The sequence below is a fragment of the Bos indicus x Bos taurus genome, chromosome 10, assembly GCF_003369695.1.
Source record: "Bos indicus x Bos taurus breed Angus x Brahman F1 hybrid chromosome 10, Bos_hybrid_MaternalHap_v2.0, whole genome shotgun sequence".
Classification (NCBI taxonomy): domain Eukaryota; kingdom Metazoa; phylum Chordata; class Mammalia; order Artiodactyla; family Bovidae; genus Bos; species Bos indicus x Bos taurus.
The window spans coordinates 85,918,321-85,932,590 of NC_040085.1; the positions used below are offsets into that span (position 1 = coordinate 85,918,321).

Sequence of the window (14,270 nt, forward strand, 5' to 3'; positions counted from 1 at the left end):
AAGCAAATACTAGCATTATAGTCTCAAGTTTCTGCTAATGAATAATCATGTCAGTTGTCACTCAATTATCACTTTCAAACTTAATCTAAATTATGTACAGAGCCTTTTTTAATCTTTTTTTAAGTTCTTCCTTGAATTTAAAAGTCAAATTTTTTTTTCAAGAAGAGTAAGTTGATGGAAGATGGAGGCTGAGATTAAATCAGAAAGAATCACTGATCAAGGATGCTTGGAATTCTTATGAATACAAATAGCCTATCAAGGTTAATGAGTTCAATTCAAGTTTAGAAGGAGAGAAATATCCCACTTAGTATTTTCTATGCACACAGAGATTTAAGGTCTTTGGTGGAATTTGAAAGGTAAATTATGCAAACTCAAATGTAGCTTTCATTTGGGTTTTTCATAAGCTATTCTCAATTGTTTTACCCCAGTGTTGAACTACTTAAAATATATATTCTGGACCAACAAAAACTAATACAATTAGTGAGAAAGAGCAAAGGTCCCCTTGAATACTGACAACTTTTTCGAAATGAATGTGCTTTTAAAGAATTACTAGACAACAAATGCCAGCTTTGAAAAATAACCATAAAATTTTTCTGCAATATATTCTTTCAGTCAACAAATATTAACTGAGTGCCTAAATGCAAAGTAAAGTAGGCCTTAGGAAGCATCGTTACGAACAAAGCCTAGTGGAGGTGATGGAATTCCAGTTGAGCTATTTGAAATACTAAAAGATGATGCTCTGAAAGTGCTGCACTCAATATGTCAGCAAATTTGAAAACTCAGCAGTGGCCACAGGACTGGAAAAGGTTAGGTTTCATTCTAATCCCAAAGAAAGGCAATGCCAAAGAATGCTCAAACTACCGCACAATTGCACTCATCTCACACGCTAGTAAAGTAATGCTCAAAATTCTACAAGCCATGCTTCAGCAATATGTGAACCATGAACTTCTAGATGCTCAAGCTGGATTTAGAAAAGGTAGAGGAACCAGAGATCAACTTGCCAACATCTATTGTATCACTGAAAAAGCAAGAGAGTTCCAAAAAAAAACATCTACTTCTGCTTTATTGACTATGTCAAAGCCTTGACTGTGTGTATCACAATTAACTGTGGAAAATTCTTAAAGAGATGGGAATACCAGACCACCTGACCCGCCTCCTGAGAAATCTGTATACACCTCAAGAAGCAACAGTCACAACTGGACCTGAAACAACAGACTGGTTCCAAATCAGGAAAAGAGTGTATCAAGGTTCTATATTGTCATCCTGCTTATTTAACTTATATGCCGAGTACATCATGAGAAACGCTGGGCTGGATGAAGCACAAGCTAGAATCAAGACTGCCGGGAGAAATATCAATAACCTCAAATATGCAGATGACACCACCCTTATGGCAGAAAGTGAAGAAGAACTAAAGAGCCTCTTGATGAAAGCAAAAGAGGAGAGTGAAAAATTTGGCTTAAAGCTCAACATCCAGAAAACTAAGATCATGGCATCTGGTCCCATCATTTCATGACAAATAGATGGGGAAACCATGGAAACAGGGAGAGATTTTATTTTGGGGGGCTCCAAAATCACTGCAGATGGTGACTTCAGCCATGAAATTAAAAGATGCTTGCTCCTTGGAAGAAAAGTTATGACCAACCTAGACAGCATATTAAAAAGCAGAGACACTACTTTGCCAACAAAGGTCCATCTAGTCAAAGCTATGGTTTTTCCAATAGTATTGTATGGACGTGAGTGTTGGACTTTAAAGAAAGCTGAGCACCAGAGAATTGATGCTTTTGAGCTGTGGTGTTGGAGAAGACCCTTGAGAGTCCCTTGGACTACAAGGAGATCCAACCAGTCCATCCTAAAGGAGATCAGTCCTGGGTGTTCACTGGAAGGACTGATGCTGAAGCTGAACTCCAATACTTTGGCCACCTGATGTGAAGAGCTGACTCAGTGGAAAAGACCCTGATGCTGGGAGGGATTGGGGGCAGGAAGAGAAGGGGACTACAGAGGATGAGATGGTTGCATGGCATTACCGACTCAATGGACATGGGTTTGGGTGGACTCCAGGAGTTGGTGATGGACAGGGAGGCCTGGCGTGCTGCGGTTCATGGGGTCGCAAAGAGTTGGACACAACTCAGCGACTGAACTGAACTGAACTGAAGATAACATCAAGCATAATAAAATTCAAATTTTAGAGGTTCCAGAAGGAGAGGAGAAAGAAAGAGGCAAAAATGAATTTGGTGAAACCATGGTTGAAAATTTAACCTGTAGTAAGAAACACATATCCAGAACCAGAAACAAAGAAAATCCCAAACAAAATGAAAGAGATCTACGCCAAGACCTAGCATAGTTAAAACAGCAAAAGTTAAAGAGAGAATTTTAAAGGCAGTCAAAAAGAAAAAGAAAAACTGGAGCGTCATCCAAGGGAAGCCCCAGAGGCTATCACCTATTTCTCAGCAGAGACTTTGCAGGTCTACAGGGAACGGCATAGTATATTTTATTTAAAGTGATGAAAGGAAAAAATATCTACAACCAGTGATACTCACATGGCAAAGTTATTCAGAACTGAAGGAGAGAAAGTTTCCCAGACAAGCAAAAACTAAAAAGAGTTTAACAACAGTAAACCAGCCTTCCAAGAAATGTTAAAGCAACTTCTTTAAGTGGAAAAGGAAAGGCCCTATAAAGATATGAAAAATGAATGAAAGGAAAAATGTACTTTACTAGGAAAGAAAAATACATAGTAAAGGCAATGAATGAACCACTTAAAAAGCGAGTGAAATGTTAAAAAACACAAGTCATAAAAACAAACCCATAGATACAGAGAACAGACTAATGGTTATCACAAGGGACGGGACAGAACAGAATCGGGGTTGGAGGCAAAAATGGGTAAAGGGGATCAAATGTATGCTGATGAAAAGAAACTAAATTTTTGGTGGTGAACACAATGTAGTGGAAAGGAGGAGAAATATAATACATGAAACTTATACAGTATTATGAACCAACATTACCTCAATAAAATATAAAATTTTAAGCCAAAAAAAGTTAAGTTGAATTAAAAAGTCACAGAGAGAATAGTCAATAATACTATAATTAACATGGCATGGTACATCATCTATAAAAACATAAAAATCACTATGCTGTACAGCTGAAACTAATATAGTATTCTAAGTCAACTATATTCCCATTAAAAAATTAATAAAGAAATAAACATGCAGAGGCTTTGTAAAGAAAATGTCACTGTTTAATTATCTTTAAACATGAACCTGAAACAAATCTAAAATATATTTTGTACTGATGCACTGACAAGATGAAAGAGAAAGTTAAGACTGCGGTAACATTAAATATTTCCTTTGGATTTTATAAAGTTAGATACTTTTCACACCAATTTTCTACCTTTCATTATAACTTAGGAAATTCTTCCAATGTGACTACTTATTACAATTGGAGCACAACTTCACTAACAACAACAGATACAGAGAAAGACTGATGCATATCTAGTTCCAAATGTGTCCTCCATGTTTGCATGGATCTAATTTACATAATTAAAATGGGAATTAAGCCATTTTCTTTTATCAAGTTCTTTCCTTTGATTTTTTAATAGTTTTTGATAATTACTTTTATCTAGCACCATCTGTGCTAGATAAAAGGCAAGTAGGAAACGGGAGCTGCCTAGTTACACTTCACTCATCATTCATGACTACTACACAACTCTAAATTGATGGAGGCATCGCACCTCTACCTCATGCAAAACAGCTAGAGATTTGAAAACTTTTCTATTTCCAAAGACAAAAATATCAGTAACACCTTTTTGCTATGCCTTTTGCCAATTTCACCCCCACCTTGCTCCCCCACACCCACCACAAATAACTGCGGTTCCTTGAGAGAAGAAAGATCCCTTCTGTCTGAGGGAAGGGCTCAACTGCTAGTGGAAGAATATTTGCAGCTTTCATAGGTATCCTGGCTTTGAGGTCCAAATGAAGAGAAATGAATCCGCAGAAATTTATCTATGTAATTAAAGTAACCATCTAGATAACTTGACATTATCTCCACCCAAACTTGAGTTCGTAAAACATCACAACCTTTATATTAAAATTTCACTAAGCAATGCTATGAAACAAAACTAAAGTCTTTTGAACATGGCTTAAACATAGCAAAGTCACCTCCACTTGGGCTGCCAAATGTACTTTCTCCTTGTCTTTTCGCTCCAAGCACCGCTTCACTTCCTCTAACTCAGAAGCCATTGCACTGAAGTTCAGCTGCACTCTCAAATCTGACATCTGCTTCTCCAGATCCTCTCGCTCAACCCCTTAAAAGAGAAAATGTAAAGCGTGATGGTTGTTCGTTACTCACAGGATAATGTACTCTCAAATGGTAGGCTTATTAATATTAACTCTACTCCATACAATCCACTTATTAGATGTCGCTGTCACCAACTCACCATTCTATTATTTCAAGTCTTACACAATTTTCTAAAATACATAGCTACATCATCCAGTGTTATCCCATTTTGATACTGTACTTGGACTGCTATCTGATTTCCAGTATAATTTATTTCAGGAAAATTCTATGCATTTTTCTTTAATTTGTGTTATATCCCTATATTACCCCCAAACTCTAAAACAAAAATACTGAAAGAATTTTCAACTAAGCTTCTACAGCTTACTGAAGTTACTGAAGTTCACACAACAAAATGCTTTTCTTGCAACATAAGCAAAGGAGGCAGCTAAATCTTGACTGTGTTCTGACCTTTAACTTACTAGTTCTGGAGACAACAACCTACAACTGAACAATATAAACTGACATAGTATATACTTTTAGTTCAATATGAAATATTTGGTATATGATGAAAAGGGCACTGTAACACCATCTTTTTAAAAAATAAACACAAAAACCCTTTTCTCAAAGAGCTTGCATTCTAAGAACAGGAAGAAGATATAAATAAAGTACTTCTATGAAGTTAAGATGTCAAAAACTGGCACATATACTCTTTTCTAGTACTTTCACTTCCAGAAAAGGAAAGAAGGAAGGAAACACTAGCAAATACAATTTACAGATCATTCATAAGACACATCCCAACTTCAGAAATATTAAACTGTCAAAATTGTACAGCGTGTATGAAAGATGCATAAGTATTTTAACAGGGATAAGAAGACCCTCAGATACTATACAGATATTTCCCTGTATCTGTATAATTTCTGTATAGTAAATGGTTATCATACAAAATCAGTCCAAAGGACAGAATGATTAACTCTATCTTAATAAGAAACTGAGTTTGTAAAAATTGGTTTAAAAGTTAGTTCTGAAAAATAGATAAAAAATTTCACCTAGCAAAGCAGATAAAGTTGGGTTGATATTTCAGGGAAAGGAAATAGCATAAAGCACCTAGGAATAATATTGGATTTCATATTCGGGTAACTGCACACATCATGTTCTACATAGCTAATACTTGTGAGGAAGGTGAGTCAGCAGACTCAGCAGTCATGCGCTGCCAGGGAGCTTGGAAATCAGCCTACAGACTAAGAGTTAGCAAACATTTTCTGTAAAAGGTCAGACAGTAAATATTGCAGCTATATGGTCTCTGTCAAAACTACTCATCTTTGATATTATATTACAAAAGTGACCTGGACAATGCATAAATGAATGGGAGTAGCTGTATTCCAATAAAGTTTCTATATTCAAAAACAGGAAGCAGTCTGGATTCGGCTCTGGATTTGGCAGGCGTGGGCAAAGGAGTGGGCTATCCTTTGCCCACTCCTGCTAGATCATCAACCTGAAAATATGCATATTTTTACGTATAAATGTATTTATTCATTTGAAAAATACATGTATCCATTCATCTTAAAAATAACTTTTATAAATTTATTAATATATACCCACGTGTTCCAAGTCACTTTAGTCATGTCCAACTCTTTGTGAACTCATGGACTGTAGCCTGCCAGTCTCCTCTGTCCATGGGATTTTCCAGGCAAGAATAATGGAGTGGGTTGCCATCCCCTCCTCCCGGGAATCTTCTCCAATCAGGGATCGAACCCATGTCTTTTAAGTCTCCTGCATTGGCAGGCAGGTTCTTTACTGCTGAGCCACCTGGGAAGCCCATATAAATATGCATATGTGTGTGCATCTCTCCCTCTATAGTACCCAGCTATCTATATATAGATCTAGACATGTTTCATGGTATATATAATATTAGAATATACACACATTTATGCAAATTAATGTTAGTATGAATATTATTATACAACTTATGAAGATAATATATATGAATATGTATATAAACATACACATATATGTATTTTATAAAACACATCTATGTATTTGATGTGGAGACATAATATTTTGATATGTTTTACACATAAAATAGCAGTAGTAGCGTATTGTTAGTTGCTCAATCGTGTCCGACTCTTTGTGACCCCATGGATTATAGCCCACCAGGCTCCTCTGTCTATAGGACTCTCCAGACGAGAATACTGGAGTGGGTTGCCATTCCCTTCTCCATAGGAGCTTCCCAACCCAGGGACTGAACCTGGATCTCCTGCATTACAGACAGATTCTTTACCGTCTGAGCTACAGGGAAGTTCCTACATAAAATATTTAAGTGTAGATATATATAAAGGTATAACACATATATGCATATATAATGAAACATTTATAAAAATTAAAATACTTAAAACACAAAGTATACAACACAAATAGTGTTAGAGACACTCTCCTCCCAGAGGATTATCTCATATGCTCCATTTTAAAGAATTCTTGCTACAAACGTTGATGGGTCGGTAGAGGATAGCAGTTAAAGAGTTCAAGCCTGGAAAGAAAAAATATTTGGTTTGCTACTTCCCACAAATCTGACTTTAAGCAAGGAATTCGATTTTTTTGCTTTTCAGCCTTTAAAAAAAAATCATTAAAATGGAAATAAGAAGAGTATCCTTCTAATAGAATATTTCTAAGAACTAAAAGACATAGTGGAAGATGAGTAGCATGATGCCCTGTAAGAATTCAATAAATTATGAGAGGTTTTAATCAAGAGAATAACATGACGGGTTTGTGTCTCAGAGGGTCCCTTTTGTAGCAGGACAGAAGATAGATTACAGACAAACTAGCATAATATAAGAGGGTAACAGAGATGAGATAAAGCATGCCTAAACTGGGTTAGTGGGAACACGAAAGAAGCCACTTCAAAAGCTGTCAGGATCTTCAAACAGACAGGATACAGAGACTAATTATATGGAGCGGAGAAGTAAGTTCGGACGTTCTTTGTATTTCAGGCTTATCTGGATAAAGAAACATTTAACCAGTTAAGAGAGGAAATAAAAACAGGTTTGAAGGAAAGTATGAATTCAGTTGTAAACCTGTTCCTGAGCATGCTGGAACAGTACAGAGACACCGAAGGAGCATCTCCATCTGGAGGGTTGGAGGTCAGGAGAGTGAGAAGAGCTCCCTTTAGGGATCATCCTTCCTGGGTGATAGCTAAAGCCTAAGATTAAATAACAACCCCAGAGGAGAAGCACCAAGTGAGAAAATCCATAAATAGGATTCTAGAACATAGCAACATTTAAAATGCAAACTGGAAACAAACGGAAAAGATTCAGATGGAAAGACTGAAAACAACTAAGACAGACGAACCAGGAAACAGTAGGAACAATCAGGTCAGTGGAAGAGCTTTAAGGGAGAGGAAACAAATGGGCAAAAACCAACGCAAGTAATTAAAAATTCCTTTGAATTTGACAGAGGAGACCACTAATAAACTAAGCAAAGTCAATTTTAGAAGCAGAAGTGGAAGTCATTTTGCAGTGAGTAGAGGAACAAAGAGCAGGCAGAAGATGACAAGTGCAATTTCTTACGTAGAATTTTTTTAAATAATGCAAGCATTCTATAAAGATGAAAACTCTAGAATTATTAAAAGAAGGTGAAGAAGTCCATTGACACAACAATAAAAGAACTTTAAGATTTTCATTAAGCCTGGTAAGTAGCTTAAAAAAGTGAGATTCTTTGAATCCTCAAAGACACCAAAAATAACTAGATTTTATAAGACAACAAAACATAACAAATGTACCATAGAATCTTTTTCCAGACGAAATGAGAATTCCCATGTACAACTTCATGAAAATCTGGTGAATAATCTTAATACTATATTTTACTTTTAAAAATAAATTGTAAAGTTGTTCAGTGGCTAAGCTGTGTCTGACTCTTTGCGACCCCATGGACTGTAGCAAACAAGGCTTTCCAGGCCTTCACAGTCTCCTGAAGTTTGCTCAAACTCATGTTCATTGAGTGGGTGATACCATCCAACCATCTCATCCACTGTCGTCCCCTTCTCCTCCTGCTTTCAATCTTCCACAGCATCAGGGTCTTTTCCAATGAGTCAGCTCTTCGCATCAGGTGGCCAAAATACTGGAACACAGCATTAGTCCTTCCAGTGAATATTCAGGGTTGAGTTCCTTTAGGATTGACTGGTTTGATGTGCTTGCTGTCCAAGGGACTCTCAAGCACCACAGTTCGAAAGCATCAATTCTTCAGCACTCAGACTACTTTATGGTCCAACTCTCACATCTGTACATGACTACTGGAAAAACCATACCTTTGCCTATACAGACCTTTGTCAACAAAGTGATGTCTCTGCTTTTTAATACACTAAGTTTGTCATAGCTTTTCTTCCAAGCTTCTAATGTCAAAATATGTTTAAATTACAATACCACATGAAACTCAACTGAACTTGCTGCTAAGTCGCTTCAGTCATGTCCGACTCTGTGCGACCCCATAGACGGCAGCCCACCAGGCTCCCCCGTCCTTGGGATTCTCCAAGCAAGAAGACTGGAGTGGGTTGCCATTTCCTTCTCCAATGCATGAAAGTGAAAAGTGAAAGGGAAGTCACTCAGTCGTGTCTGACTCTTAGTGACCCCATGGACTGCAGCCTACCAGGCTCCTCTGTCCATGGGATTTTCCAGGCAAGAGTGCTGGAGTGGGGTGCCATTGCCTTCTCCTTAATGGCATGCAAATATGTTAGGACAAGTATGTCAAAATCTGCCATTTTCTGGTAGATTCAGAAGATTTTCTGGTAATGTGGGAATTCTAACTTAGGCAACATATTGAGTTAAGTGTAGGGAATCTGGGAATTTATAACATCAAACACTTTCTATGGTAATCTAGGCATTTGAGTAAAATGCCTTAATATTTAAATGATTTAGAGCGGAACAATCTTTAGTAGTCTGTTAGAAAACATTATAAAATTTCAATATCACCATTTCTGTTAAACACAAAACTTTCAAAAAGAAATACATCCAGAGTAATTAAATTCTACAACCAAAATCAACAGCTCCACTGAAAAAACATTCTAAAGATTTTCAAACACAAGGCCTTTCTAATCAACATTAAAAAAGCCAGTCATATGGTTCATGACCACTTCTACAATCTGATTAATTTTTTTTTCCAAATCTCCAGGTAACAAAACAAAGATAGAATATTAATTTATATTGAAAATCAGATTAAGAGAAAGTGAAAAGCATAGGGATTTCCAATTTAAGTAAAAATACACACACAAAAATACACTCACACGTATGTGTGTGTGCATGCGTGCACATATGTATGTCGTGTTGTTGTGAAGTCATGAAGTCGCTCAGTCGTGTCCGACTCTTCGTGACCCCATGGACTGTAGCCCACCAGGCTCATCTATCCATGGAATTTTCTAAGCAAGAGTACTGCAGTGGGTTGCCATTTCCTTCTCCAATATATGTATGTGCATGTATTTTTAAAAAATTCCACAACTGGCTTGTTGGCTCTTTCTAAAAGGAAGACTCATAAGATAAGCAGATCTGACAACTGAAATGGGTTTAAAAATCAAGCAGAGAAGACATTAAAACTGGACACTAATATAACAACAAGCAAGAGAAATTTGAAATTAAACACACAATGCTATTTACATTAACATCCCCCCAAATTAAATGCATGCATGCCAGTCACTCAGTGAGGTCCACCTCTTTGCTACCTCATGAACTGCAGCCCACCAGGCTCCTCTGTCCATGGAATTTTCAGGTAAGAATACTGTAGTGGGTTGCCATTTCCTACTCCAGGGGATCTACCCGAGCCAGGAATCAAACCCATGTCTCCAGAGTCTCCTGCATGAACAGGCAGATTCTTTACCACTGAGCCACCTGAGAAGCCCAAAAATCAAATACTTAAGTATAAATCTAACAAAATCTATATGATGAAAACTACCAAATTCTGATGAAAGAAATCAAGGATGAACAAAATAAATGGAGAGATAATCCATTTTCATGGACAGGAAGACTCAATATTGTCAAAATGTCAGTACTTCTCAACTTCAGCAATAGATTCAACGCAAGCCAATCAAAATCCCAGCAAGTTATTTTGCGTATATTGACAACCTGATTCTAAAGTTACAAAGAGTGGCAAAGAATCCCAAATAGCAAGAGCAACACTGAAAAAGAAGGAAAGAGTTGGAGGACTGACACTATCCAACAAAACAGTGTGGTACTGGCCAAAAAAAAAAAAGACAGGTAGACACCTGGGACAGAACCAAGAGCCCAGAAGTAGACCCACATAAAACAGTCTACTGATCTTAGACAAAGAACAAAAGCAATACAACGGGGAAAAGAGTCTTTTTAAACAAAGGACACTAGAACTGAAGACTCACACGCAAAAAAAAAAAAAAAAACTGAATCTAGACACAGAATTTAAATCTTCCACGAAAATTAATTCAAAATGGATCACAGATTTAAGTGTAAAATGCAAAATTATAAAACTCTTAGAAGGTAAAGAGAATTATTTGCAGTTTGGCAATGACTTTTTAGATATAACACCAAACTCACAATCCATGAAAGAAAGAAGGAATAAGCTGGACTTCATTAAAATTAAAAATTTCAGCTCTGTGAAAGATAATCTTAAGAGAACGAAAAGCCAAACCGTAAACTGTGCGATATTATTTGCAAAGACATACTGATAAAGGACTGCTATCCAAAATATACAAATGACTCTTAACAATAACAGGAAAACAACTAAGAAATGGGCCAAAGACTTTAATGAATATCTCAGCAGAAAAGATATATATATATATATATGTGTGTGTGTGTGTGTGTGTGTGTGTGTGTGTGTATATAGTAAATAAGCATATGAATAAATGCTCCACACCATGTTATCAGTAAAATGCAAATTAAAACAAGATGCCACTACACACCTATCCGGATGGCTAAAATACAGAACGCTGACAATTCTCAATGTTGAGAAGGAGGCAGAACAACAGGAAATCTCATCACTGCTGGTAGAAGGCAAAATGATATAGCTATTTTGGAAGAGAGTTTGAAGATTCTTACAAACCTAACCACTCTTGTCATATGACTGAGCAATCACACTCTCTGATATTTATCCAAAAGAGATGAAACCTTAAGTCTATACAAAAATCTGCACACAGATGTTTAGTTTTCAGCAGTTTTATTCATGATTGCCAAAATGTGGAAGAAACCAAGACAGGCTTCTGTACATAAACGGATAAATAAACTGTGGTACATCCAAACAATGAAATATTATGCAGTGCTTTCAAAACAAAAAAGTTTTGTTTTGTTTTGTTTTTCTTTTTCTTTTGAAGAACTTTCAAGCCATGAAAAGACATGGAGGAAACCTAAAAGGAAATTACTAAGTAAAGAAGCCAATCAGAAAAGGCTACATACTGTATGATTCCAACTATTCATTTATTAGATTCTGGAAAAGGCAAAACTAAGGAAACGATAAAAAGATGAGTGTTTGTCAGAGGTTAGGGGGAGAGAGGGATGAATAGTGAAACACAGAGAATTTTAAGGACAGTGAAACTACACTATGATATTATAATGATGGATACATGTCATTACATGTTTGTCAAATCCTATGGAAAACACAATACCAAAAGTGGACCCTACGGTAAACTATGGGCTTTGGACGACAATGATGTGTCAATATCCAATTCATCAGTTATAACAAATGCACCACTGGGGTGAGGGATGTTGACAGCTGAGGAATCTGTGATATGAAGAAGCAGGCATACTCAGGAAATCTCTGTACCATCTGCTCAATACTGCTATAAAATTATGTCTGTTTGTAACAACTGCATGCTAAACTATGATTAATTTGGAAAACCTTGTAGTAGATCAAGAATATGGTGAAAAGAACAGAAGAAAAGCTATTTTGAAAATGAAAATTATTTCAGAAAATCAAAAACAACAGAAATTAACACAATATTGTAAAGTAACTATACTCCAATAAAAGTTTTTTAAAAAAGGCCCCAGACATTTACAAATCAGAAATATACCTCTCCTAAACCTCCAGTCATCTCCCTGTTCATCCTGAAGACTTGACTGTTGCCTGGAAATCTGAGATACTTGATGATGTAAACCCTTTGGATCTCCTTCTGCTTTCATAAGCTGTGTGCGGAGCTCTTCTACCTAAATACATATAATCAAAGGTGAAGCTTTCATTAGTTTTAAAATCAGGAAAACAATAATTGAACTTATAATTATTACAAATTATTTCCCTAGGGAAAAAATCACTTCCCACAGATTATTATAAGCACAAGTTGACACCAAGTTACTTTCATTATGACAAGCACAGAGGAATAGTCCCTTGCTTCACTTCTTTATTCCTATTCCTTTCACGATGAAGGTATTTTCCCCTTCTTTGTGTCTATGACAAATAATTTGACCACATTTTACAAAATCCCTATTTTCACCTCAATCTACTCTACTACTATTAACCCAAATCACCTCCTGTTAAGTACTGTATGTTTTTACATTTTTCACTTATTTTCTTTCATGTGAATGTAGTCTATTGGTTGGTAAAGTCAAGTGAAATGATCACAATTTAAAACATTTTGATATCAAAGTACTGCTCAAAATAAATAAGCACTGAAGGCTGTTGAAAAAAGTATAAACTCCTTGAGGTCAGGTACCCTTTTATTCATCTGCATGTATCTGGAGTCTAGCAGGCAAGTCCCCAATGACCATTAAACAAGTTAGCGGTGGCAGAACATCTCAGCTAAAGTCAAAGGGCAACCTAAACACAGAAATCTCTTATTTCAAAAGGTTAGAAGTTATAAGGCAGAGTTCTAAAACCAAAAGAATCAGAAGGAATTGAATATAGATATAACCTTCCATAAAAGAAAGTCTAAACTCTGCCAACATTAATTCCATCATACCACTGGCTGCAGAATAAAGCCATTACACGTTTTTAAGGATTTTGTAAAACAGGTGCCATGTTGCATTTTCAGGATTAATCATCAAATAAACTACTCCTGAACATCTATAATGTCTGACATCTTTGCCTACCTAGCATATTATGTAGTGAGTTATGTAACCCATACCTCAAAAGAGAGGCAAGTACAACTGCAATTTACATTAAACACAAGCAGAAAGACAGTTAGAAATCCAATGCCCTTTCCCAGTGTATGTAAGATAGCTATTTCAAGCTACTGAACTTTAAATATCAGAAGCAACAAACAACTATTATGGGCTAATGGGCTACAAAATGTTATGTTTTAAAATTAAGCCTTATCTCTGGTTGAAAGGAAGCAGGTAGCATCTTGAAAACGAGAATATAAGACAATGATACATTCAAGGGAACTTGAACGTGCAAAGGTCTGTTTTATGTGTTTTACTTCCTCCTTCACTCTCCAATGCCTCCTCTAATAAAATTAAGCTCCTGGGAAAATTGTATCTTACCCATCCAGTCTCATTTTTACACTGGTTATGCTAAGAGAGATAATTTCTAAATTGGAGCGGCAATCAGCAAGATACACTGTCACAGGAAGAACTTGGGCTGGTGCTTTGTGCTGGCTTTCTCTGAATCTTCCTGAAAGGATTTCATCTTTTGCTTATGTGTGCTGGCCTGTGGCAGATTCATTTCGATATATGGCAGAACCAATACAATATTGTAAAGTTTAAAAATAAAATAAAATTTTAAAAAAAAAGAAAGAAAAAAAAATTTCCTAGACCTGAATTTTTTTGCCCTTTCACAAAGACATTTAATAGAGAAAGAGACTCAATCCTGATTTAATGTAAAAGCAGATTATCATAGCTTGCATACTTACCTGATGCAAAAGTGTTTCTCTGCTGCCTTCTGACTGATTCAGTAACCTTCGAGATAGCTCCAATTCCTGTTGAAGCTAGAGTTTCATCAAAGGATAAGGAAAAATGTCCAGTGGGGCAGAAGAAAACTAAATTATTACAGGCATAGTTTAAGAGGAGAAAAGTGAAAAGGTTTTCAGACTTTTACAGCTAATATAAAAAGATAAACATCTTGTG

The 14,270-nt window shown here is 36.3% G+C and overlaps 1 protein-coding gene across 5 annotated transcripts in view; it reads right to left on the reverse strand.

The window, feature by feature from the left end:
- Window positions 1-14,270, reverse strand: part of CEP128 (centrosomal protein 128) — a 214,191-nt gene that overhangs the window by 85,281 nt on the left and 114,640 nt on the right. For all 5 annotated transcript variants that reach the window (XM_027552581.1, XM_027552579.1, XM_027552578.1 and 2 more), the window contains 3 exons: window positions 14,057-14,131; window positions 12,284-12,416; window positions 4,152-4,297 (listed from right to left, as the gene is read on the reverse strand). In XM_027552581.1, coding sequence (XP_027408382.1) covers window positions 4,152-4,297; window positions 12,284-12,416; window positions 14,057-14,131 — 354 coding nt within the window. The remainder of the gene's footprint in view (window positions 1-4,151; window positions 4,298-12,283; window positions 12,417-14,056; window positions 14,132-14,270) is intronic.